At 38.0% G+C, this 24,938-nt stretch overlaps 1 protein-coding gene and 1 pseudogene across 18 annotated transcripts in view; one reads left to right on the forward strand and one right to left on the reverse strand.

Annotated features, from left to right (window-relative positions):
* LOC116406038 (NAD-dependent malic enzyme 59 kDa isoform, mitochondrial-like) overlaps positions 1-18,422 on the forward strand; it is a 37,741-nt gene extending 19,319 nt beyond the window's left edge. For 2 of the 18 annotated variants that reach the window (XM_031889731.1, XM_031889735.1), the window contains exons 4-7: positions 3,748-3,957; positions 4,043-4,108; positions 4,199-4,275; positions 17,024-18,422. In XM_031889731.1, the coding sequence (XP_031745591.1) occupies positions 17,390-18,397 (1,008 nt within the window). In that variant the 5' untranslated portion in view covers positions 3,748-3,957; positions 4,043-4,108; positions 4,199-4,275; positions 17,024-17,389 and the 3' untranslated portion in view covers positions 18,398-18,422. Of the gene's footprint in view, positions 1-739; positions 782-1,065; positions 1,076-1,169; positions 1,324-1,639; positions 1,781-3,397; positions 3,665-3,747; positions 3,958-4,042; positions 4,109-4,198; positions 4,276-17,023 lie in introns of those variants that run through there. The other 16 variants (XM_031889733.1, XM_031889739.1, XM_031889732.1 and 13 more) reach the window with 14 other exon arrangements.
* On the reverse strand, positions 13,390-16,708 carry LOC116406037 (annotated as a pseudogene).
* Positions 18,423-24,938: the final 6,516 nt, after the last annotated feature.

Consider the following 24,938-nt stretch of genomic DNA (forward strand, 5'->3'; position numbering starts at 1 on the left):
ACTCTTTTAAATGTAATTAGAGGTTGAGGAGTTGATCGCCGATCATAGATAAGGAGGGGCTGGTTAGTGGCTTGAAAAAGAATTCAGAATAACATTAATTTTTTCTAAAAAATAAAACCAACCTTCCGACGGTTGGTTAACACTCCTCGACAGTCGAGATAGGGTAAGACTTGTATTCTAGTTCTGTTGGTACCTGTATTTGTGCTTCATCACTTCATAATTGTACTTTTATTTATCCCCTTTGCATGTTTCCATGTGTTTCATGTTTGTCTTTTATGTTTCTTCTATTTATATATTTCTTCATGTTCTTCTCCATTCGGGTTTGCTCTTGCGGAGGTTACACATTCATTGTTGTGCTGGTACTTTAGTTAATGATGTCTAGTAATTTTTGTTTTGCAAACTTTAGTTAATGATGTCTAGTAATTTTTGTTTTGCAAATTTTCTTGTTAGTGCTCAAGTTTGATTTCATACTGCCTTTAGCATAGCTTTACGATTGCAGAATTCTTGCACATTGCCCTTTTTTATTTTGTTATTACTGATGGACTTATTTGTGATACCTTTAAAGAAGAAAATTTATGGCTATTTGTGTTGAAGTTTATTTTTTTGATTATTGGTTGGTTTTTTCCCTCCACTTTTCTTAATATTTTGAAGTGTGTAATAAGGTAAGCAATTTTTTAGTCCCCTAAAATTTGTTTTGTTGATGAATTGTTTCCTTTTTTTTTCTCGGTTTTGTTTTCAGGTTTTCATCATTATTCATTTGGTGGCTAAATATTACTCATGGGTATTTGTTCGATCTTATTTTGTTGTGATCAATTGATATACATAATATGCACTATAAATTTGTTAAATTTTTGGATTATTTGCTTTTTTAATAAGGTTGGAGGAACCTCAAGGTACGTTTTGTTAAAGCATATTTTATATTGATAAATTTGAAGTTGTCAAGTCTATAACAATGATAATGTTAATACGAGTAAATTTATAGCAAATTTAGTTGACTTAACTTATTTACATGCTGGTTGCTCGGACTCTTGGAAAAACGTTACGTGCATTTTAACCCACGATAAGAGAACTTAAGGTTGTTATGACTTACATATCAGTTTTTGAGATTTTCCTTTATAACTTTTTCATAGACCTTATTGTAGTTTTTTGTTCTTTATTTTTGTTTGTAGGACGTTTCTAGAGAATGCAAGACCATGTTTGAGTGAGAAATTGGTCTCGATGAAATTGAGAGTTCAATGAACAGCACATACAATGCAAGTAAATCTACCTACTCAAACCCATCTTCTATTTCTAAAGCAGAAGGGCTTTCGGTGGCTGAACCAAGTGAGTGATTAAGTTTTTTATCACCCGTATTATTTGTTATCACTAGGGAAAGAAAGCTGAGTAGAAAAAGTAGAATGCCAAATGGAAAAAAAAGATTAGTAAGCAGCGTTATTATTTTAAAATAGAAAACAAAAATTAACATTATTGTTAAACCGAGCCATTCTCGAGAACATGAAATAGAATTGGATAGCTGCCATGCATCGTGTCTATGAATGTTAAGAATGAAACTATCGGTAAGGTTATAGAATAATCATTCTACCAGCCTCAATTATGATACAGGGTTTATGAAATAGAATTTTCTTATGTATTGTAATAGTAGAAGATTCTTCGTTGGGAAGCAAAGCTTATAGCTTTGATGAGTATCTAAAGGTTACAGAAGAGCAACTGAAAGCTTACGATCAGCTCCAAACCAATTTTCCAGCACAAAGCCAGAGTGGATCCCAAGTACAACGGGAAGGTTGTTAAAATCAAATCTCTTATGTCTTATTTCATAACTATTTAGTTTTGATCTTAACTACAACAATTTTCATTTTTTTCTAGGTGAACATTGTATGTGCTTAGAAATTAAGTGTTTTGAAAATTAGAGGTGAGCAATCACACTTAGAAACTAAGTGTAGAACCATAGAAATGTTACCCCATCGGTTCTAGCAACGCCTAGTTACCGCAGTTCATAACAAAGAAAGAAAAGAGGCTCGTAAATGCAGACCATAAAAAAGTGAGATAATCAACAATTATAAAAAAAAACATATGCAATATGCATTAAAAAAAGCTCATAAAAAATATAGAGTCAAGTTAGTTAGGTCAAGTAGAACTTGTTGAGTTCCTCAACTTAAATTTACTCTCTTATCCATTAGCTTAAGCTTCTATATGTATTGGTGCTTTCTTGATACACTCAAATATTTCTCTTTATTACTTGTTTTCTCAACTGATATGTATCATAAGACCTTTTACATGTCTTCATCAACATGATACTTAAAATACAAAGCTCAACCTCTTTTTGCCACTCCATGGCATGAGTATCCTGGCCCATTAGTCATTTTTCTTGAAAACCTAAACCAGGTTATGGAAGGCATATTTGAGAGTGTTTTTAGAAACTAGTTAACAAAATTGATTTTTACTAATAAATGTTTTGTTAAAAGTGATTTTCATGGCATATTAACGTTCGTTTGTGTCTATACTTTTAAAAGTGATTTTGTAACATAAAAAGTAATTTCCAATGACTCGAAAACATGTTTGGAACTTAATAGAGGTAGGAAAAATTCAAATGCAAAAATAGACATGGTATGTTGGCTTGTCTGATTCTTACTTGTTTTCTTTTATTTATTTTTTTGAAAAATTTGATGAGATATGACATTAGTTTGTTGTTGATTGTTCTATCATTATGGTTTTGATCTTAACCATCTTTTTCTCTCTCTCTTTGGTCTTTTGTGTTGCTTTTGATTCTATATGTTCTTAATTTTAATGTCTTGGGTCTTTGTCGGTGGTGGAGATTAGAGATGCTTGTGTTCTGAAGAAGATAATGGAAGAATTTTTTATTTGTATTATGTGAGATTGTTTTGAGTTTCATTTTGCATTTGTTGGAATGGAAAGAAAAATTACTCTGTTATCCATGCATAGTTAAGTTTTAGTTAAGTCTACCTTGACATTTCTCATAACACGACCCGTCCTTGTCTTCTGAGCTAAGAGGATCAGGCTTAGTCAAGTCTACCGTCACATTTCAATTTAATGATCTATTATGTTTGATTTTTCGTGAATTTGTGTTACTTAATGATCTATTTTGTTTCTCGCTTATCAAATAATTGGAATTAAGAGGAGATTTGTTTAACATTTGATTTGAATGGTGATGCGTTAAAGATTCGATTTTATTGCTAAGTGTCTTCGTGAGATTATGTCTTTCGGTAGTGTTGAAAGAGCTCCTGTTTCTAATTTTGGTTCATTTCTTGTTATGGGAGATTGGTTTAAGATATGAAATAAATGTAGTTCATTTCAGGGTAATAATGTTGCAAAGCTTTTTAATATTCCTTCACACAACCATGGTTCCTTGTATTCAGTCACCTTTATTTTCTTGTGGCAGGCTACATTAAGATACATCAAGGTTGGAGACCAAAGTTGAGAGGCTAAAGTCGGTAGTACAAGTTAAAGATATGATATGGAGATTGCAACAGTTACACGAATAGTACAATCTCGAGACTTGCCTAAATTCTATGATTTCTCTCTATTTAACATTGAACAAGGAAGTTCTTTTCCACACGAAGCCAAAGGTAAGGCTGCTTTTAAAGCTCAAATTGACAAGCTACAATAGGAAAATGTTGAACTCCAGAGAAGGGTTATTGGCAATTAGGTTATGGTAGTTGGATGCTGTGAGATAGATACTAGTTTCTATGTAATAATTTTAGTACTAATGTTTTCTTTTTGTGTGCAAAGCAAGTAGGAACTCAACAAATACGTGAGGTGAAGAAGAAAGAAAAGGAGTACATCAAATTGTGTGTGAGATACCTTTTAGTTATTTTTCGGTTCTAGGCTCAAGTTGGATTCAGGTTATATAGGAGTTTTTGTATGTCTAAACCAAGTCAAGTCTTAATGGAGAAAAAGAAAGAATCTATATCAGGAACGGAGATAATGAATTTGCTACAAGTATATTTTAGTTATTTATCAATATTTTACCCATAATGGATCATTCCTTTCATTTACTGGCTTTTGTAATGTATGATATGAACAGAAAGAGGGGTGACGACGTGGAACTTGGAATGGCAAGAAAACTGATAACGATTTCTATAAAAGGATAGTATGTTAAAAACCTCTATTTTAAATGTCTGTGCATGAGCATGATTGTTAGTGGTTAAATAAAATATTCTCATAATTGTCTCATGGTTAGGTGGATGCTTATGAAGTTAAAAATCAAGAATTGACGTCAGAGAATGCTTATTTAAAGACATTGACCAGTAAATGCAGGTTTGCAACAATTTTGTTATTGTCTGTGTTTTAAGTTTACTAAATTTTTATCAAATAAATTTTGGAAGGGGTGGTGAGCATGCAATAAAACAAGTTCGTAGAATGCATCTATTTCGTCTTATTAATTTTGTGATATTGAGGTTTTTTGCCATTCTTTTATTGAATTATTTTTGTGAATTTTAATTCTTGAAGTTCATTGTTTTATTGGTTTATTTGATAGACAAAAAACCCCCCTAAATTTGTATCAGATATGGTTTTAGTAATTTGTTTTCTTAAGATTCATCCCTTACATTTTGTTTAGTTAATTATTCCTTGTTTGGTATAATTAATTTTTTTGAATTATTTGTTTGTTTTTTATTTTTATTTTTTTGTTTGAAAGAGCTTTTGTGATCAAATTTCTTTAACTTTGTTTGATCGATGATGAATGAATGAGAATAGAGGAAGGCCATAGTAGTTCGCAAACTAAATGAAATGACATGTTTAACACTACTCATGCATTGTTGATACTACAAACTGAAGAACATTAGGTTTTCGTATAATGGACTTGAGATATGCGGCATCTTTTGGAAACATTACATTTTTTTCAGTCAGTTATGCAAGCATGACTGGTATTTTTGAATCTCATTAGTCTATTCGTAGACATTTGACCCTTCTGGATGTTTATAATTGTAGTTTGTGTTTACTCCATTTATTCATTTGATTTTCAGAATATTTGTACAAGTTATATTTTATTTCTTCCTTATTAAACATAATTGATTTTCTTTTTTGAACTTGGCCTACACAAGCCTGAGATACTTAAGGGCATACATGATATGTCACGTTTCTACTTTTAAGGACATCAATGATTAATCAACCATAATTAGGAAGAGCTTTAGAACTTAAAATCCAGAACTCAAATAAACATATATCCTTCTACAAAGTTGTTGAAAAACGTCTTGTTATTCATACCTAAAATTTTCAACTTCAGATTCCAACGGATGTACTCTACAGCCCTCTGGAAGTCCACATTGTTCAGAACCACCTGTATTCTGACCTTTCTTGCTTTCTACTCGCCGTTACTCAAATTAAATCAAAAACCCCAACTTAGAAAATAGACTCAAAATGAAAACTTTTAAGACTAATTTCACTCAAAACACTCGAGTGGATTGTGAGAAACTTAATACTAAATTTGGCCTATTTATAGAGTTCATTGCATGAGTACAAGTTGACACCTCATCCTTGCTTAAATTCACCTTAAACCTTCTTAGGGAACCTCCTACTTACTTTACACCTTAAAATGCATGCTAACAAGGTTTTACACCTCACTAAAACCTTAAACCGCTTGCCCTTATCATGCCACATAGTTGTCCAAAACGCATAGTTAACTTCCAAGGTCATCTCACCTAGTTTCTCGCCCAAACTACATAACCCAACTTAGAAAAGTTATAACTTAAAATCCATAACTCTTTTGACAAAACTTTCTTCTACAAAGTTTCTCTAAATGTGTTTTCTTCCCTAAAAAATTTTTCCTGAAATTTTGAGGGAAGAAAACGCCAAACGATGCGTTCTGTAGCGTTCTAAGAGTGTAGCTTGCTCAGATTCACTCGCAAACTGACCCTCTTGCCTTCTTTTGTCCAAACGTCAACTTTCTCATATCCAAAACGCCCAGCAACCTTCTTCAATAAACTAGACTCAAATTATGAATTTTCAAGTCTAGATTGAGTGTAATTTTCCGAGTTGTGAGAAACTCCTTTCTGAAGTTAGCTAAAACACCTAACCTCTTTAATCCTTCTTTCTTGCCAACCTTAAACACTCAAAACCCTTTCTAACCTCTAAAACCATTTTGCCAAGTCAACCCAATACGCCTAAAAAGTACTATTCTTTGATATTGAACCAAAAACTTTCCTTCTTTCAAACCTCTTAAACTCTTTGAAAAAGACTACACTACCCAAAGTTTGGGTCTTACATAAAGAAAGAAGAAGATAGACTCAAGATATAAAAATAAGGAAGTTAATCATCTCGAAAGAAAAGATATAAGGAGAATTTCATTTTGATGCCTCTTGATCTTTAACTCATCTTCGCTATTCCTTTCTACCTCTTTCCCCTTTTGTGGAAAGACCTGGTTGGATAGCCATAGGTCCAAGGTTTCTAGTCTTTTTACTAGTTTGGAAAAGCCAACTAATTCAGTTTAGTAGAGGTGTAAAACGGAGATTGCTTGAGTTCGACGAATGAAAGAGAGCTCGTACCCGCAACTTTTCCTTGATTCTGCACTCTTGTGGGTAATAGACTTTCCTTCCTTGTCGTAGGTTCCTTTTGTTGGGACTTTTTCCTTCCCTCCTTCTTACTTGTTCATCATACCATAGTAATAAGAATTTCTTAGAAATAAGCTACTTTCTCTCCTTCAACTACTGATCAATTAGAACCTCGCGTCTGCACGCACCTTGTTTTTAGGACTTTAGGAAATGGAAGAATGTCAAATCGAATAATTTGACTTTATGTACACTAAGACAAGTGAATGGGTGTCTGTCTTTTAGCTTTTCTTGATATACATGAATATAGGACAACCATAGAGTAGATGAGATTAGGGGAAGATTCTTGAGACCTCAACCTTTGCCGCGACTATCAATATTCTTTGAACCTCTTTTCCTTGCCTTTGTGTCGTTAGTTTGGGAATCAGGAAGAAGCTAAGCAAGGCATGAAGAAATTATTAACCATTCTAGATGTCATTCAGGTTGGATGCCAAATACGAGAAAACCTTTCTGAAGAGTATGAATGTGAAATTCTCATAAGCAATGAGATAGCCACTAGCTTAACCACCATGAGCCACACCCCGTGGGTCGATCGTACCCCTTCAGTTCTTTTTCAACCTCAAAAAATTGAGTGAAGCATCAAAATGAAATTCTTTCACTTCGTTTTCATCTATTTTCTAGAGAGCTTTACAAATAAGGTCTTCAACGCAGAACCTAATTACAAACTGGTACAATTGTCTTTCTGTAAGAAGATTTGATGGAACTCGTAGCCAATCGACTGAGAATTCAATCTTATTGTTTGCATAAAACAGAAAATTACATAAAACAGAATCCAATCGACTGGAAATTGGAACCGGCCGATGAGAACCGTCACGTTGAGAGGAACGGCTGGCGACGAGGTGCGGAGAACAGGCCCAACGAAGAGACTATCTGATGCCGAATTTCAATCACGAAAAGAGAAGGGACTCTGTTTTCGCTGCAATGAGAAATATTCTCATGACCACAGGTGTAAGATGAAGGAGCAGAGGGAGTTACGTATGTTGGTGGTGATGGGGGATAATAAGGAATATGAAATCGTTGAAGAAGAGAAGGCGGAGCAGAAAGAGTTAAATGGGGCTGAAGTTCTCCAAGAAGAGCAGATTGTGGTGGAGTTGTCGATAAACTCCGTCGTGGGATTAACTAATCCAGGAACTATGAAGGTGAAGGGAAAATTTACTGGAAAGGAGATCATTGTATTAGTAGATTGTGGAGCTACACATAACTTCATTTCTGAAAGCTTTGGTGGAGGAACTGCAGATAAGCACGAAAAGCACTACAAATTATGAAGTCATATTAGGCTCGGGAACGGCCATAAAAGGGAAGGGAGTTTGTGAAGCCATTGAGATGATAATTGGAGAATTGAGAGTTATTGATGATTTCTTGCCACTGGAGCTAGGAAGCGTGGATGCAATGGTTATACTCTCTTGGTATAACGGGAGTAGACTGGAAAAACTTAATTCTGACTTTTACCCACCACGGAGAGAAGATTGTTATAAAGGGAGACCCCAGTCTAACAAAGGCAAGAGTCAGCTTAAAGACCCTTATGAAATCTTGGGGAGACAAGGATCAAGGGTTTTTGGTCGAATGCAGAGCTTTAGAAAGAAGGGAAGACTTAGAAAGGGATAACTCGTTGATGAAACTTTGGCTGTAGAGGAGTCAGTAGCAGCAGTGTTGAAAAGCTTCGAAGATTTCTTTGAGTGGCCCGAAACGTTGCCACCACGAAGAGTAATAGAACACCAGATTCACCTAAAGAAGGGAACCGATCCAGTGAACGTACGACCCTATAGGTATGCATATCACCAGAAGGCAGAAATGGAGAAACTGGTGGAAGAAATGCTAGCATCGGGAGTAATACAGCCAAGCACAAGTCCTTATTCCAGTCCAGTACTATTGGTAAGAAAGAAAGATGGAAGCTGGCGTTTTTGTGTGGATTACAGGGCCTTGAATAACGTTACCGTACCAGACAAGTTCCCAATTCCAGTGATTGAGGAGTTGTTTGATGAGTTGAATGGAGCCACTGTTTTTACGAAGATTGATCTAAAATCAGGGTATCATCAAATTAGGATGAGTACTGATGACATTGAAAAGACAGCATTCAGAACTCATGAGGGTCATTATGAGTTTTTGGTAATGCCGTTCGGGTTGTGACTAATGCACCATCCACTTTTCAATCATTGATGAATACTATATTCAAGCCCTACCTAAGAAGGTTCGTCTTAGTATTCTTTGATGATATTTTGATCTACAGCAAGGGGTTGAAAGATCATCTGAGTCATTTGAGGGCAATATTAGAAGTATTGAGGAGGAATGCACTCTATGCAAACAGGAAGAAATGTAACTTTGCTCAGTCTCGGGTGGACTACTTAGGACATATTATTTTAGGGGATGGAGTTGAGGTGGATCCTGAAAAGATCAGGGCAATAAGGGAGTGGCCCGCTCCTGTTAACGTAAGGGAAGTAAAGGGGATTCCTTGGTCTGACAGGGTATTATCGCAAGTTTGTCCAGAATTATGGGACAATTGCAGCTCCTTTGACACAATTACTGAAGATAGGAGGATTTATATGGACGAGGGAGGTTCAGGAAGCATTCAATAGGTTGAAACAAGCCATGATGACACTTCCCGTGTTAGCTCTACCTGATTTCAATATGCCCTTTGAAATAGAAACTGACGCTTCTGGATTCGGGTTGGGGGCTGTGTTAATCCAGAACCAACGACCAATTGCGTATTATAGTCATACACTGGCAGTGCGGGATAGAGTCAAACCTGTATATGAGAGAGAGTTGATGGCAGTAGTAATGGCGGTGCAAAGGTGGCGTCCATATTTGTTGGGGAAGAGTTTTCTAGTCAAGACTGATCAACGTTCTTTTGAAGTTTCTGCTGGAACAGAGAGCGATACAGCCCCAATATCAGAAGTGGATATCCAAACTTCTGGGATATTCCTTTGAGGTGGTGTATAAACCGGGGTTAGAGAATAAAGCCGCGGATGCACTGTCCAGAGTACCACCAACAATACACTTGAATCAGTTGACAGCCCCTAAACTGATCGATATCGAAGTCATCAAGGCAGAAGTGGCACAAGACGAGAAGTTGAAGAATGTTATGCAGAAATTGAGTGAGACCGAAGAGTTGGAGGAGGGAAGATATTCAATCAAACAGGGGCTGCTGATGTACAAGGATCGAATAGAATTATCTAAAACATCTAAGTTGATTCCCACCATCTTACACACTTATCATGATTCGGTATTTGGGGGTCACTCGGGGTTCTTAAGGACATACAAAAGGATGGCTGCGGAGTTACATTGGGAAGGTATGAAGCAGGAAGTGAAGAAGTATTGCGAGGAGTGCATGATATGTCAAAGAAATAAGACTTTGGCGCTATCACCAGCTGGACTGTTAACTCCGTTAGAGGTACCCAATCGGGTATGGGAGGATATTTCAATGGATTTTGTGGAGGGATTACCTAAAGCAGCAAGGTATGAAGTCTTATTTGTAGTGGTTGATTGGTTCAGTAAATATGGACATTTCATCCCTATGAAACATCCATATTCAGCAAAGACGGTAGCTGAAATATTTGTGAAGGAAGTCGTGCGGTTACATGGATATCCCAAATCCATTGTTTCAGATAGAGACAAGGTGTTTTTAAGTCACTTCTGGAGGGAATTATTTCGCGTAGCAGGAACCAAATTGAACCACAGCACAGCATATCATCCACAAACGGATGGTCAAACAGAAGTTGTTAACCGTGGAGTGGAGACATTCTTGCGTTGCTTTTGTGGAGAGAAGCCTAAGGAATGGGTTAAATGGGTACCGTGGGCAGAATATTGGTATAACACTACATATCAGCATGCACTCAGAGTCACACCATTTCAGGTTATGTACGGGCGTTTGCCACCTCCCTTGATATACTATGGAGAGAGGGACACTACTAACTCTATGTTAGATGAACAGCTGAGAGAAAGAGATGTGGTGTTAGGAGCCATACGTGAACACTTGAGAGTTGCACAGGACAAGATGAAGAAATATGCCGATACCAAGAGAAGAGAGGTTCATTACCAGGTTGGAGATTTGGTTTTATTGAAGATAAGGCCATACCGACAAGTGACTGTCAGAAGAAAACGAAATGAAAAACTTTCTCCTAAGTTCTTTGGACCGTACAAGGTGATAGCTAAAATTGGTCCGGTGGCCTACAAGCTGGAATTACCAGAGAATTCAACCATACACCCGATATTTCATGTATCACAGCTAAAAAAAGGTGTTGGGAGAGCACAAGGAATATAAGCATGATGTTCCTTGTTTAACAGAAAATCATGAATGGAGGGATACTCCCGAGAAGGTTTATAGTTATTCAAAAAACAAGGCGGGAGACTGGGACGTGTTAGTGCAATGGAAGGGCCTTCCACAACATGAGGCTACTTGGGAGCTATATGAGGAGTTGAAGCAGCGTTTTCCAGATTTTCACCTTGAGGACAAGGTGAATTTGGAGAAGGAGAGTAATGTTAGACCTCCAATATTATATCACTACAGGAGGAAGGGGAATAAGTTTGTTAAGGGGGGAGACACGTGTTAATGATAGGTTAGTTAGCCATATAAATAAAATAAGTTGTTAAGGGAGGGAGACACGTGTGAGAAATTGGTTGGTTAGGGATAGGTTAGTTAGCCATATAAATAAGTTTGTTAAGGGAGGGAGGGATGGATATTTTTTGCAGTATTTGAATCTTTCTGTTATCTCTTGGAAGAGAGGGAAACAAAGACGTGTAATTTTGTGTAATTTTCTGTTTTATGCAAACAATAAGATTGAATTCTCAGTCGATTGGCTACGAGTTCCATCAGTATCATGTCCATTTATCACAAGAGATCGACTTAGAAGTTCAAATGCACTTAAATAATGAGAAGGATCATTATGGGTAGTGCCAAGAGGCACAATTCAATATGCGTGAGAAGAGCATTTAAGAAAAAAGATTTGAGGAGGAGAGATCCGGATACTCGTTGGAGACTCCAACCAGCATGATTAGTTGTCTTCCTGCTCTCAAAAGTCTACCTGGAAATAAAAGGAAGTTTCAGAAACTTTAGGATGAAAGGCATAGGAAGGCATAGGAGCAAGGGAGTCAAAACCTTGCATTTCTGAATTTGAGTTAATACCTACGGTATTTCGACTATTATTTCTCCTTTTAAGCCACTTATCTAATAACCTCACGAATGAAAGAGTGATCCATCCTTAGCAAGAAGAGCTGAAACTGAGAATGAATAAAAGGAAATAAGAAGGAATGAGGCTTCCTGCTCCAAAAGAAGACGGTAAAGCTTTTGGTCTCGCCTTTTCTCCTCTGCCTTTCTTTTGCACTCCTTTCAAAGTCACTGATATACATAATCAATTATATTTCCCTTTCATGGGATAGATGATGGAATTTCCGCAAATTCGATTAGGATGAAGAAGCCCACGTAGCAGTTGTGAGTTTTTCACGGACTGACTCGTACATTATCGTTCTCAGCACCTCAATAGAGGGTTCCACTTATTATGGAAAAAGTTCAAGACCTAGGCTTGATCTTTGTAAATGAGAATATATAGAAAGATAAAAATCTAAGATAGAAGAGTTGGGCACAAAAAAATATATAGAAGATTTTCGCTTGATTTTAGGCAATATCCCAAAAATACCCTATCTTATGGAGCCTTTGTTTTTGTTCAATGGATAAACAAGTCTAGAGGATGAGTAGGAGGTACGAAGAATATTGCAAAGATTTTTGGTTCATTTTGCAAAGGAAGAATATTGACAAAGATCATTGATAAGAAACTTTCTAGAATTCTTTTCTCATATGGACCTCGTCCAGAGGACTTGTTTATCCATTAAAAGAGTCATGTTCCTTTAAAAAGAAGTTTCTGATGTAGGCTTTTTATTTGACGTTAGGAGTTATTCCAATAATATCCATCCAGATTTCACTAAAGTTGCATATGTTAGGAGTATTAAAATTGGCTATCCATTAGGGAATTTGAGAGTTATTTCACTAAAGTCCTAATCCTTTATAAAACAATTTTTCACGACAAAAAAAAAGTGAAAGATAAAAAAAAAAAAATCAGAACTATGTTTGTATTTACAAAATATACAAGTTATTTGGTTATACATTACAATTTCTTTAATTATTTTTGGATTCAATATTTTTGGAGTTTGATTCAGTAAAAAGTTTGGACAGTGTATAAAATTTCGTAAAAGAAACTTTTTTTTATATTTATTATTAATTATTAATAATATTTTAAAGAAACTAAATACACTATAAGAAATAATATTTATACAAACTCAGAACCACATATATGCATAATGCATTTATTAACAACCCTCAGAGCAATTTTATTAGTCATTAAAAAAAAAAAAAACAATGAAGGCATTCTTGTTGTATTATATAATACAATAATACTCATACTCAAAAGTCAAAACATTCATGTGCTTGACTTCACAATTGACAATTGCCTTCCTATTATTTTCCTACATGCCTTAAGGTCTTTCTCTAAAATTACAAACTACTGACATATTACACCAGAACAACTTAAGCCAACAATGAAGGTTAGATTAATAGATATTGTAATGGAAGTCACTAAGTAGTAATAACATGTTACAACACAAAGGTAAAGCCAAAGATTAATGTTAGTGTTACAGGAAAATTCAGTTAGCTCAACCTCTATATGGAAAAGCCTAAGAAAGCTTAAAAAGCTTAAAGGTCGAGCTATAGTCAGAGAACTCAGAAAGCTACAGAGGATAGCAGAAGAATGATGGACCCGCCACTGCACAACTAAAAAATTTGGAAAGAATTTTGTAACAACCTGTATTTTTTAAATATACCTATATAACAAAAACATGGAAAACTTAAGAAATATGAACTTTTACAACTTACACAATTCAACGGAAGCAATTTATTACAAACAATTGTTATGTCAAACTATTCACTACCCTTTATTGAACCTTCTACCTCAAAAGGGAGAATACAAGTCAATTAACGCTAACCTAAACACAATTTAACTAACAAAATTTCTCTGATGCTCTACCAAGATGTCACCAAGCTCTTAAGAAAAAACAATTCAACTGCCAGAGTCATGTCTGATCATGAAGGCTTTAATACTGTTTTCACTCATGAAATGCACTGTTATGAGACAGCATAGTATTCCTCAAGACCGATGAATGAAAAAGGACAACAAAATCTTTCATTTAAACTTCTTTATTGGCCAATGCAATATTGCTACTTTTACCTCTGGAAGAAGCTAATATGACATCTGGTCTAGGTTTCCTTATAACTTTGTTCATAAGGTGAAGGTACCGATGCCTCATCCCCATCAAAGGGTGCTTCTCTACCAAAAAAATCCTTCTTATAAGCCTCCCGAAGAACTACAGTTTGTGTTCTAATCTTGTTTGAGACATAAAATATACCTGGGTGATGAACTATGGCTTTCTTAAACCTATAACCAAACCCCAAATAGTCTCCCAAGCAGAAGATGTTCTCCTTTTCGGTTTTCTTCGAGATCGTAAGATAAAGCAACTCATGGAGAACAGCCACAACCCATTTCTCAGCTTGGTCCGTATTTGGTGCTAGATGGAATGCATTTTCATAGGGCGAAATGTAAGGCAAATCCTGCCACTCCTCCACCCAATTCATCACTTTCTTTTGCAAATCAAAACCCCTCGGGAAACTCATTGGAAATGGAATATGATTTATTTTCCTTCTCCCAAAATTTCCTTCCAGAGATTCCCTTTTCTTCAATTCAGAGACTGCAAGGTCTTTCCTCCAAGAAAGTAGCTCTAATGCAAGAGTTTGTTCACCTGTTAAACAGTCTTTCACACTACAAACTTGAAAATATTCAGGATAACCAGCAAGAAGGGTTGGAATGAACCTATAGGGTAAACCCAAATCCCATTGCAACCTCTCAATAACATATAGGGGAAATTTTCCAACCCCTATGAGCATCAATAGTTTTGCTAACCTCTTCACAACATCATCTCTATGCAGTCGAGAGTTATGAATGGTTGATTCTTCCTTGTGGAGAAGTAAAGCTTGTGAGGTGATTTTGACATGAGGATGGAGACCAAGACTAGGCTGGAATTGGATGAAAACATAAGGGTATAACTCGAAGAACTTGGAGATGGTGGTAGTGGGAACTTTGAGGTTCTGATTAAGCAAAAAGACAAGAAGAAAGTGGAACAGATGTTAAAGGACTCGAAATTATTATATTCTTAAGGGAAATTACTTGTTTGAGGTTTTTCTCTCTTTGAACTGCAAAATCAAGGTATGGATCTCTAACCCATTTGACCTTTGCATCAATGAAAGCACAAATCTGGGTGAAACGATGAGGGATTATAGTAATTTGTAGAATCATAAGCAAGAAAGGTTAGAAAACATTGTCTAGATTGGGAAATAGAAATGGCTGACAATGGGAATCGAGAAGGCTAAACTGACCAAATTAGACAAGAGTTTGTAAAGATCAAATAATCAAAGGAAACGAAAATTCAACTTAGACTCTGCTTGGTGGCTGCTTCAGAATAGAGTCACCCTAACTACCCTTTAAAACTATCACCTGATTTTCCATCTGAAAACACTTTGAAATCAAAGATTAGTACAAAAATACTCAATAAGCAATTCTCATATCAAGCTTTGAAATTCACAGAACTTTCTGTCAAAATTTTTCTAGAAAGAATACTTTCAAAATCAAAATATTGCAAGCAAATAAGTTTTAAAACCTAAATGCTTCAAGCTGAAACTCCTATAATGAATGGTATTTTCATACTTTTTATAACACTAATATTTCAATACTTTCAAATGAAAATTCTTCAATCGGTAAAAAGAACTTTCGATCAACAAATACATCCATACAAACAAAACTTTCAATCATTCAGTTCAAATACAAAGTAGGAAAAATGCATAGTTCATGTAGCCCAGCAGGTATGGCTACCCCTTGGTAAGATCAACAGTTCATTCAATCCGAGATGTCAATTAACAATCGACCACATATGAATCGCCATTTAAAGCATGCAAACAATTTTGAAACTAATTACCTCGATCGACAATCATCCTTGAAAATTCACTTCCTTGGACAAAGATTAACACCTATTGAACTTCCACGAGTGACACTTATCCCTAAGCCAAAAACGCCGCCGCAGCCGGAAACACACACCCAGTCATTGAAAACGTGATCTAGAACTTGTTGTTCGTTCACGCTGGAGTCTCGAACGAAGAAGAAACAATGCTCCTGAAGCCGTACAGAGTGAACGTAGACCGTCGTCGACTACAGAGCTGGGCGTTCGGTGGGTGTGGCCGCTGGAGTGTCGCCGGAGAAGAGGGTCGGCGGCTATTTGATAGAGAAAGGAAGACGACTGATGAGGCTAGTGTCACGTGGTTAAAGTCTGAAGCTAACCATACGTGCGGCACTTGGCTAACTACAATGCCCACGTAGCCAAGTAAGCCTTTTCGGGAAGGGGTAGTGCGCCAAGCACTACACCAACGTGTTGCAGCGAAATTAATTGGGTTGGTTGCAAGACACGAGAGAGGTTGGAAGGATAAGGGAGTTTGGATGGATACGTCTTGGGAATGATACACTGCATTCCAAGAATAGATTAATACACATTTGGGTACAAATATGTTGTCTCTTGCCATGGGGGCCATGGGCAAGGAGACTTGGTATGGCAAGGTGACCTTGCTTGGCTAACACATGCAAAGTTGCAAGGTTGCAAGGCTTGGTACAAATGAGGCCCTCCCTAAGTATTTATAGACCTTCCCCACCGACCTTGGGCCTTAGAAGGTCGGCCAAGGGAGTTTCTAGATGATACAAGATCATTTAGTACATTACAAGGAAGCCTAGAACATTCTAGAGAGGATTAGACCTTTTATGACACTTCTTAACCGTCATAATAGCCTTCTAAAGTGTTCCAGCACGTTTCAGAATCATCCAGCACATTCTGAGGCCTTCTCGGGAGCTTCTCGCGCATTCCAGCACGTTCCAGCACTGTCTAGGGCGTTCTAGAGGCTTCTGAGGCTGTCTAGGTCGAGCATGGGCGAGGCAGCACGCACATGGGCGTGTCTAGGTCCTTCTTGAAGCTTCTGGGAGGTTCTCGGAGCATCTGGAACTGGGGCAGACACGGGGCGAGCGCACTAGGGGGCCGCGCGCGCCTGTCGCTGGTGTAGGCTGCGCGCAATGTTAGCATCGGCGAGCGTGCGCGGACGTCGTGCGCGCCATACCTGGGCGAGCATGGGCGGCCGACTGGAGCCCGCGCCGCGGTTGCTTGGCTTGCCGCCTGGCCATACGCATGGGCCCGTGCGCATGGGCCCGATGGTGGGTGCTGGTGTCGGGTGTCACGGACATATTTTTCCAAAGTGTGTTTACCTTTGGTTATATGCTCCGATTATCCCCAGTTTATCTCATCTTTAGTTTCCATGACTAGTTTAGGTGTTTGCTTTTCATTCTAGATCATAAATCTTGGGTGTGACGTTTCGCATTTTCATATGCAAGCCTGCCAGAGCTGAAAATGTTCAAAATGTATTATAGGGGAGACATACCAGTTGAATCCCCGCTCGAGCATTAGTTGTACTCTTTGGAAGCAACCATTTTTCCTTGCAATTGACGGTCTTTAATGCTTATCGTAACGTCTATTTCAATTTATTTCTTTCTTTCCCGCGTTTTATAAATAAAATTTCCCTAAAACGCAAAGGAAGGTTACGACATACGTCGACGTTACCTACAACTCTTGGATTTTTATCGACTGGCTTGTTCGTTGAGTTAGAACAAGTGTCGCACAATCGTCCTTCTCGAGGTTGAAACGCTACGATTGTGACAAGTGGTATCAGAGCCAAATTGGCTGACAGTTTAGACAGAGAGATGTTGACGGTAAAACGAACGGGCAAGACCCATGAAGAACGGTTGGTGGTGATCGAAGAGCAAATGCTCCACCTGAAGGAAGTTTCTGATTCCATCCGATTTATGGAAGAACGACTTGAGAAAGTTGCCAAGAGAGTCGATGTTGTTGATGCGGTGTCTGGTCGCCTGGACGGATTACCCATACATGATTTGTTGGCTAGAGTTGACACGTTAGAGTCACAAATCAGGAAAATTGAAAATGTTCCCTACGAGCGTGGGAACAGTTCATCGGGCTCTGTTGCCCGAATGGAGGAGCGAGTTATAGAGCTAGATAACTCTCAGAAGGATATAATGGAGATGATAAATGGTATGACAGAGGACTTTCGAGCCACCCTGGATGTCGTTAGAAATGAAATCGTAGAGGTGAACACGAAGGTGAACCTTACGATGCGAGCGTTGGCCAATCAAGCTCCGGCTGGAGGAGCGATTACAATTGGCAAGATAAAGATCCCAGAACCCAAGCCCTTCTGTGGGCCAAGGGATGCAAAGGCATTGGAAAACTTTATCTTCGATATTGAGCGGTATTTTAAAGCCACAAACACCGTGGCGGAGGAAGCCAAAGTGACATTGGCGACCATGCATCTATCTGAGGATGCAAAGTTATGGTGGAGGTCCCGATATATTGACATTCAAGAAGGGCGTTGCGTAATAGACACTTGGGACAGTTTGAAGAGAGAACTTCGCTCACAGTTTTTCCCCGAGAATGTCGACATTCTGGCTCGATGGAAACTATGGGAATTAAAGCACACTGGAACCATTCGGAAATATGTGAAGCAATTTGCGGGGCTGATGTTAGACATATCTGATATGACCGAGAAGGACAAAATCTTCAGTTTTGTTGAAGGGTTAAAATCATGGGCAAGGACTGAGTTATACGAACAGAGAGTTCAAGACCTTGTGTCAGCCTATGCAACAGCTGAGCGTTTGTTTGATCTGTCTAGTGACGCTCAAGAGACGAGACGTCAATAAAGCTCTTCACCTGGGAGAGATCAAAACAGCCGACCAAATTCTTTCGAAGCTGTCAGTGGAAGTAGAAGTCCCGGTAGAGACCGCAAGCCTTTCCAGTCAAATACGGGGAACATGGGGCAAAGGCCCAATAGTCAGAGGACATCTCACACTCCTATCAGTTGCTACATTTGTAACGGACTACATCGGGCAAGGGAATGCCTACATAAAGCTGTCTTCTATGCCTTTCGGGCCTCTTTAGCTGCAGACTCAGATGACACGTCGAGTCAACCAGAGAAGGAAGTTGGGCAAGTAGAAGGAGTTCAGAATGTTAGAGTGGGAGCCATAAGACTCTTGTCGTCCCTTCAGAAGAAACCGAGAGAGACAAGTGGTCGTACTAAAAGGGGCCTAATATATGTTGACACTTGGATCAACCGAAAGCATGCAAAGGCACTATGGTTGACTCCAGTGCCACTCATAATTTTATAACAGTGGTCGAAGCCAGACGACTAAACCTTCATTGGAAGAAGGGTACGGGAAAAATGAAGGTCGTAAATTCTAGAGCTCTACCTGTCGTTGGGATAGTGAAACGGACAGCGATACAGTTGGAAGGATTGAGCGGTTTCGTTGATTTTGTGGTTGTAGGCATGGATGACTTTGACGTAGTCCTCGAAATGGAATTCCTTCTCGAACATCAAGTGATCATAATGCCTGCAGCCAAATGTCTGATGATCACGGGGTCTACCCCCACCGTTGTGCAGACAGACCTTCGGCAACCCAAAGGACTGAGAATGATCTCGGCCATGCAACTGAGAGAGGGTCGTGTTCAGAAAGACACAAGGTGTGTCATGAAGAGATGTGGTGATGGGAAACGTGATAGTTTGCCCATATTGGAATCGCCTACGAAGAGTGATTGTCGTATGGCGCAGTCAGAGTCGTCTAAACTCCGAAGACAGTCAAGGAGATTGTCGGGTGCAGGATTCACTAGACCTGCAAAAGCTCCGTATCAAGCACAAGACTGCTTATGGAAGGAAGAGAAGGGACGGTTGAGTGTCGACAGCCGTGTCCTGAAGCAAGCCCCGAGGAGAGGGACAATTCTTGGGTCCGTGAGTGTGACCCAACCTATTAAAGCTTACGTTGAGGTGCGTAGTCATGCGTTGAGTGGTGCCTAACTGTAGAATAGACACCCTATCGCATTTGAGGGTCAGAAGAAGAGTGCCACAGAGGGCAATTATACGGTGTTTGAAGAAGAAACGTTGGCCATAGCAACCAGTCTAAAGGATGGGAGACAATGTTCCCATAGATCAACTTTTGTTAGAGAGATGAACAACGACGTTGCCAGCCAGTTCGGTACTCGGCCGAATATGAGTTCGAATCAAGTAAGGAGACGAAGAGTCGTGCTCAAACTTGATTTTGGGTCAGAACGTAAGAGAAGCAATCATGGGACTCCACATGTGTCGGCTCGTACACAGGCCTGTCTGTTGGAATTTTTTGTCCTAAAACTCGTAGTTTGTAAATCATATTCTGTTCAATAAAGTTGTTTATTGAGAAATTAAATATTATAATCTTAAATCCAATAAATCAAGTTCCAAGGCTATTTTTGAATAAACTTGAACTTTATGTGTAAACATAAACGTGGATCAAGTTCGAGTATATAGCCTAAATAGTCTATAGTATATGAAATAAAGGTTGGGCGCCTTATTTAGAGAAACTATGGATGCGGCCCACTTTGTAGTACAAACGAGGTGATCCTAATCGTTCATGTAGAGACATGAAAGTGGGGGCATCCTATGTAAAATGTTTACATAAGACTGAACCATGAATTAGTCTTTTTTACGTTATAACACCGTTTACTGTTTAAAACTGACTATCTCAATTATTGATGACCTAGGTAACTTAGTCTTAATCCTGAGTTAACTATGAACTCCTGTTCACACGAGATTATCCTTAGATCTGCATAGGTGAGGGCAGCTCATCAGCGTTGGCCCAATAAGCCTCCCATTTCAGAGGTAAGATCGGGTGGATAGCTGGGAACATAGGGTACAAGATGGAATTCACTCCTACCCGCTTTAGGGTTAGTAGATAGGTTGTTCTCTTAAGCACTGAATCCAAGTCTTGAACAAGGGGCCCCACCCTCTCATTGGCCCGAGAGGGATTAAGTTTATAGGATTGAACCTTAAACCAATTGTTCAATAGTGGATTAGTGGGACTTAAGGAGCAAGATGTAATCTTGGGGGTAAAACGGTATTTTGACCCAGCCAAGGTTACGAGCAACCTGTGAAGGATTAACTTACTGATTATGGTTTTATCAAATGGACACAAATATATCTATAGTGAGGGGAGTGCAACTACGGGACTTTAGTGGAATGACCCGTTAGTTAACGAATGTTGATTAACTCGGTTTAAAAGAGTTTAGCTAGTTAATCTTGAATCGTTGGAGCCCATGATCTATAGGTCCATTAGGTTCCTCTGCTAGCTCATATGGATTAAACTTAGAACAGTGTGATGAAATAAGTCGAATTGTTCGAATTGGGAGAAGAAAGGGAAACCGACAAATATAGTGATATAGTCGTCGGTCTTCTAATTAGAAATAGAGCTTTATGTTTTACATACTATAAGTATGAATGCGGATTCATACTAAGAAGCTCGGAATTGATAGAATTGGTCAAAAATAGTAAAAAGTCAAAATGTTGACTTTTGACTTTGAAAAGTCAAACTTTGACCGGCCTTATATTCAAATGTGATTTGAATTTTGGAAAAATGAATGCGGATTCATGCTCGGGAGGTTGGAATTAGTCAAGACGGACAAAATGGTAAAAAGTCAAAATATTGACTTTTGACTAAGAAAAGTCAAAGTTTGACTTTTGACTAGAAATATCTAATGACCATTTTACCCTTGGACTAAGTTAGTGGGAAAATCCAACATTTTGTTGGATAATCCCACTAACTCTTAGTGGGATATGTGGCTATATGAGATATAGACACCTAGCCCACTAAGTTCCACTAATTGTTAGTGGAACATTAGGTGTTGAGATTTGGCAAATGAATTGCATGCATTTTTTCATGTAATTAGGTTATAAATAGAGGTGTTTTCAAATGTTGAAAAAACTTTTGCCTCTTTTATCATTTTCATCATCTCAACAAAAGAAAAAAGAAAGCTTCCAATCTCATTTTATCTCCATTACTTTCTACACCAAAATTGGGTCCCACAACCCGGTTCTTTGTCTAGAGGATAGCAGTTGAGTACTAGTGGTGGTCTCGGTTAGAATTGGTAAGAAGATATCAAACCTTTTGAAAGCTTCAAAGGTAATATTTCTTAAAACCCTAATTTGATTAGTTTATGGTTACATGTTAATTGTGGCAATTAGGGTAGAAATTCGATTCTTTTTCCGCTGTGCATGACTTAGTTCTATCATGTGGTATCAGAGCATGCTTCATTTTTACCCAATTGCATGTGGTGGGTTCATATTTATTAGATAAATTTTGGTTTGAACTAAAATGGATATATTATGATTTTGGCTCTAGATTAAGTGTTTTTGTTCTAATTATTGTAATTAGCCTTGTTAATGGCTTATTTTTATTGTTGCAAAGTGTTTGTAATTTTTAAAAAAATAAAAAAAGTCATTAGAGTTGAAGTTAGGCTGTAACTGGTTCAACCGGGTGAGAGAATTGAAAAAAAATGAAGAAAAGAAGGTCACAGACCCGAAAACCCGCCTTGACCCGCTTCGCGACCCGCACGCGCGCCGCGCCCGCGCGCCCTCCTGCGCCCGCGCGCCTGTGCCGCCTGCGTCCCCCGCGTCCTGCCTTCGCCCGACCCGTGTGCGCCTGGGCCGGTTCAAGCGGTTTCGGTTGGTTTTTCAGCCGGTTCGAAGTTTTTGGGAGTGGTTCTGTACTACACCAAAGTAATTATGTAATAATTTAGTACTTAGCTTAATTTAGGAGCCAAAAATCAGTCCATTTTAGGGTGTTTTTTTTTATTTATGCATGTGATGTATGATTAAATTACTTTAAATTTGTATGTGCATTTTGAATGTCATATAGATTTAAAATCCCACCATAGGTTAACATGTTCATGCATTAAAATGTATGATATAAAGGTTATATTGTATTGTATGCATGTTAATTGATTAATATGGAAATTAAAATCCCACCATAGGTGTTTGCTTTTCATTCTAGGTCATAAAGCTTGGGTGTGACGTTTCGGCATTTTCATATGCAAGCCTGCCAGAGCTGAAAATGTTCAAAATGTATTATAGGGGAGGCATACCAGTTGAATCCCCGCTCGAGCATTAGTTGTACTCTTTGCAAGCAACCCTTTTCGTGGCACGCGTGCGGGGCCTGTGAGCTGTCCTCGAGAGGTGCCTGCCAATGTCGTGGGCATATGTCCTGGTCACCCTTGGGCTGTCTCGGGACCACGTTGGGCTACTCCTGGGCCATGCTAAAGGAGTCGTGGCACGTATTGGCGCAATTTTGCGGGTGATTTTTGGGGTCAAAGCTTCACATGTGACATCAGGCTTACTTCTTTTCATTTCTTTCTTTTTTCTTCTTCTTTCTTTTTCCCGTTTTAAATTTTATCTCTAAACCAAACTCCAACTAACTCTAATTTATGTTTAGGAACTTGTAATTTTGGAGTACAATATAAGTATAATTGTTTGTGTTATATTGTTTTTTTTTATTATTACTATTAAAAATAGCCAAATTAATTAAAATATTTATAAGGTATTTTAAAATTTGATATTCGATAGATCGATCAATGTCACTAAACATATAAGGGCTTATCAATATCTATTATTAATATAATCTAGTAAATATTTTGTCGAATTTATTATTTGTGACAGTTTTTTTCTATTCTTTTTTACATATATTCAATATATAAAATATCAATTTTTTGAAAATTTCATATAGGATTATTAACAAGTTTAACAAATAGATAAAATGATTTTCAACATTATTCTAATACTATGCTTTAAATTATGTAAGAGATAAATCTCTATAAATCATGGATGAATTATTTTAGAATGGAAAACAATACAAAAATGTGAGTGTTGAGCAAGAAATTTTGACCAATTAAATTACGTCACATCATCACAGTAAATAATGATGATTATACTTTTGTTTGAGTTTGGATAATTAAGTTACTCAACCCAACCCAATTCAGATCCAACAAAACAAATGGGCTCAAGCCCAAGTCCAAGAATCAAATGGGCCCAAGTCCAAACTCATCTCGCAAATGGGCTCAAATCCAAGCCCAACAAGCAAATGGGCTCAAGTTCAAGCCCAGTAAGCAAATGACCCCAATTCACCTAAAGCCCATGAAATGTCTATAAATAGAGACCACTGTCATTCATTTTAAAAGGGGTCTTTGGTTGAAAGAAGAATTGAAGCTCTGAAGAATTGAAGATTCAAACTTCTACAAGCTCTCAAGACGTGCAAGTTTGTATCAACTTCGAGATCAACAACTTCTGAAAGATTGAAGACTTGGAAAATTAAACTTTTCTTGGATTCCAGAAGATCGAAGTTCAAATCAACGTGCAACTACAACATCCTGAAGATCGAAAATAAAAAGTTCTAAGTTTTAACTTGTATTCGAGAAAAAACATCAAAAGAGTAAATACTAGAGGTTGTATTCACAATATTCTTTAATATATAAAGTTCAACTCCACGAAATACATTTCTTCAAAATCTCGTGTGAACAGTTTGACACGTCCAGTGAGACAATCTCTACCTTTCATCTCTTTCTCTTTTGAAGAACATCTAAAGAAATCATGTCGATTGACGAACAAATGACATCGGCAAGCAGCCAAATACTCACAGCCGCTCAAGGGAGACTCAATCATCTGAGGAAATGCCATCCTTTGAGGCCGCAAAGAACATTTGGGAGCAACTGTCCAAGCCACCAAAAGGTGGAATTATAGTCGAAGAAAATCCTGTGATTGACGAACAAATTTCCTCCTGTGAACGCTCGAATGAGAAGATGCCTCATCCAAATATCATGTCGATTATGGTGACTGACGTGGATACAAGTGAAGACATAATGACTGAGCTTAAAAAGAAGATCAACAGGCTCATGAAGGTCGTTGAAGAAAAGGATAATGAGATTGCATCTCTCAAGAATCACATCGAACGTCATGATGCTGGAATCAAGTCATACACATACTATCAAAAATACTGACAAAAGGAAGACAATTATGCAAGAAAGTCAACCACAAAATTCAACCTCAATTGCATCAATATCTATTCAGCAATTGCAGGAGATGATTGCAAACTCCATCAAAACTCAATATGATGGACTTGCTCAAACTCTCTCTCTATATTCCAAACCATATACGAAGAGGATCGACAATCTCATAATGCCGAATGGATACCAACCACCCAAGTTCCAACAGTTTGATGGAAAGGGTAACCCAAGACAACACGTTGCTCACTTCATTGAAACATGTGAAACTCCTAGTACGAGAGGAGATTTGTTGATAAAGCAGTTCGTTCGAACTCTGAAAGGAAACGCCTTCAAATGGTACATCGACCTGGAACATGAATCCATTGATAGTTGGGAGTAACTTGAGGG

Source organism: Cucumis sativus, unplaced genomic scaffold (genome assembly GCF_000004075.3).
Source record: "Cucumis sativus cultivar 9930 unplaced genomic scaffold, Cucumber_9930_V3 scaffold58, whole genome shotgun sequence".
NCBI lineage: Eukaryota > Viridiplantae > Streptophyta > Magnoliopsida > Cucurbitales > Cucurbitaceae > Cucumis > Cucumis sativus.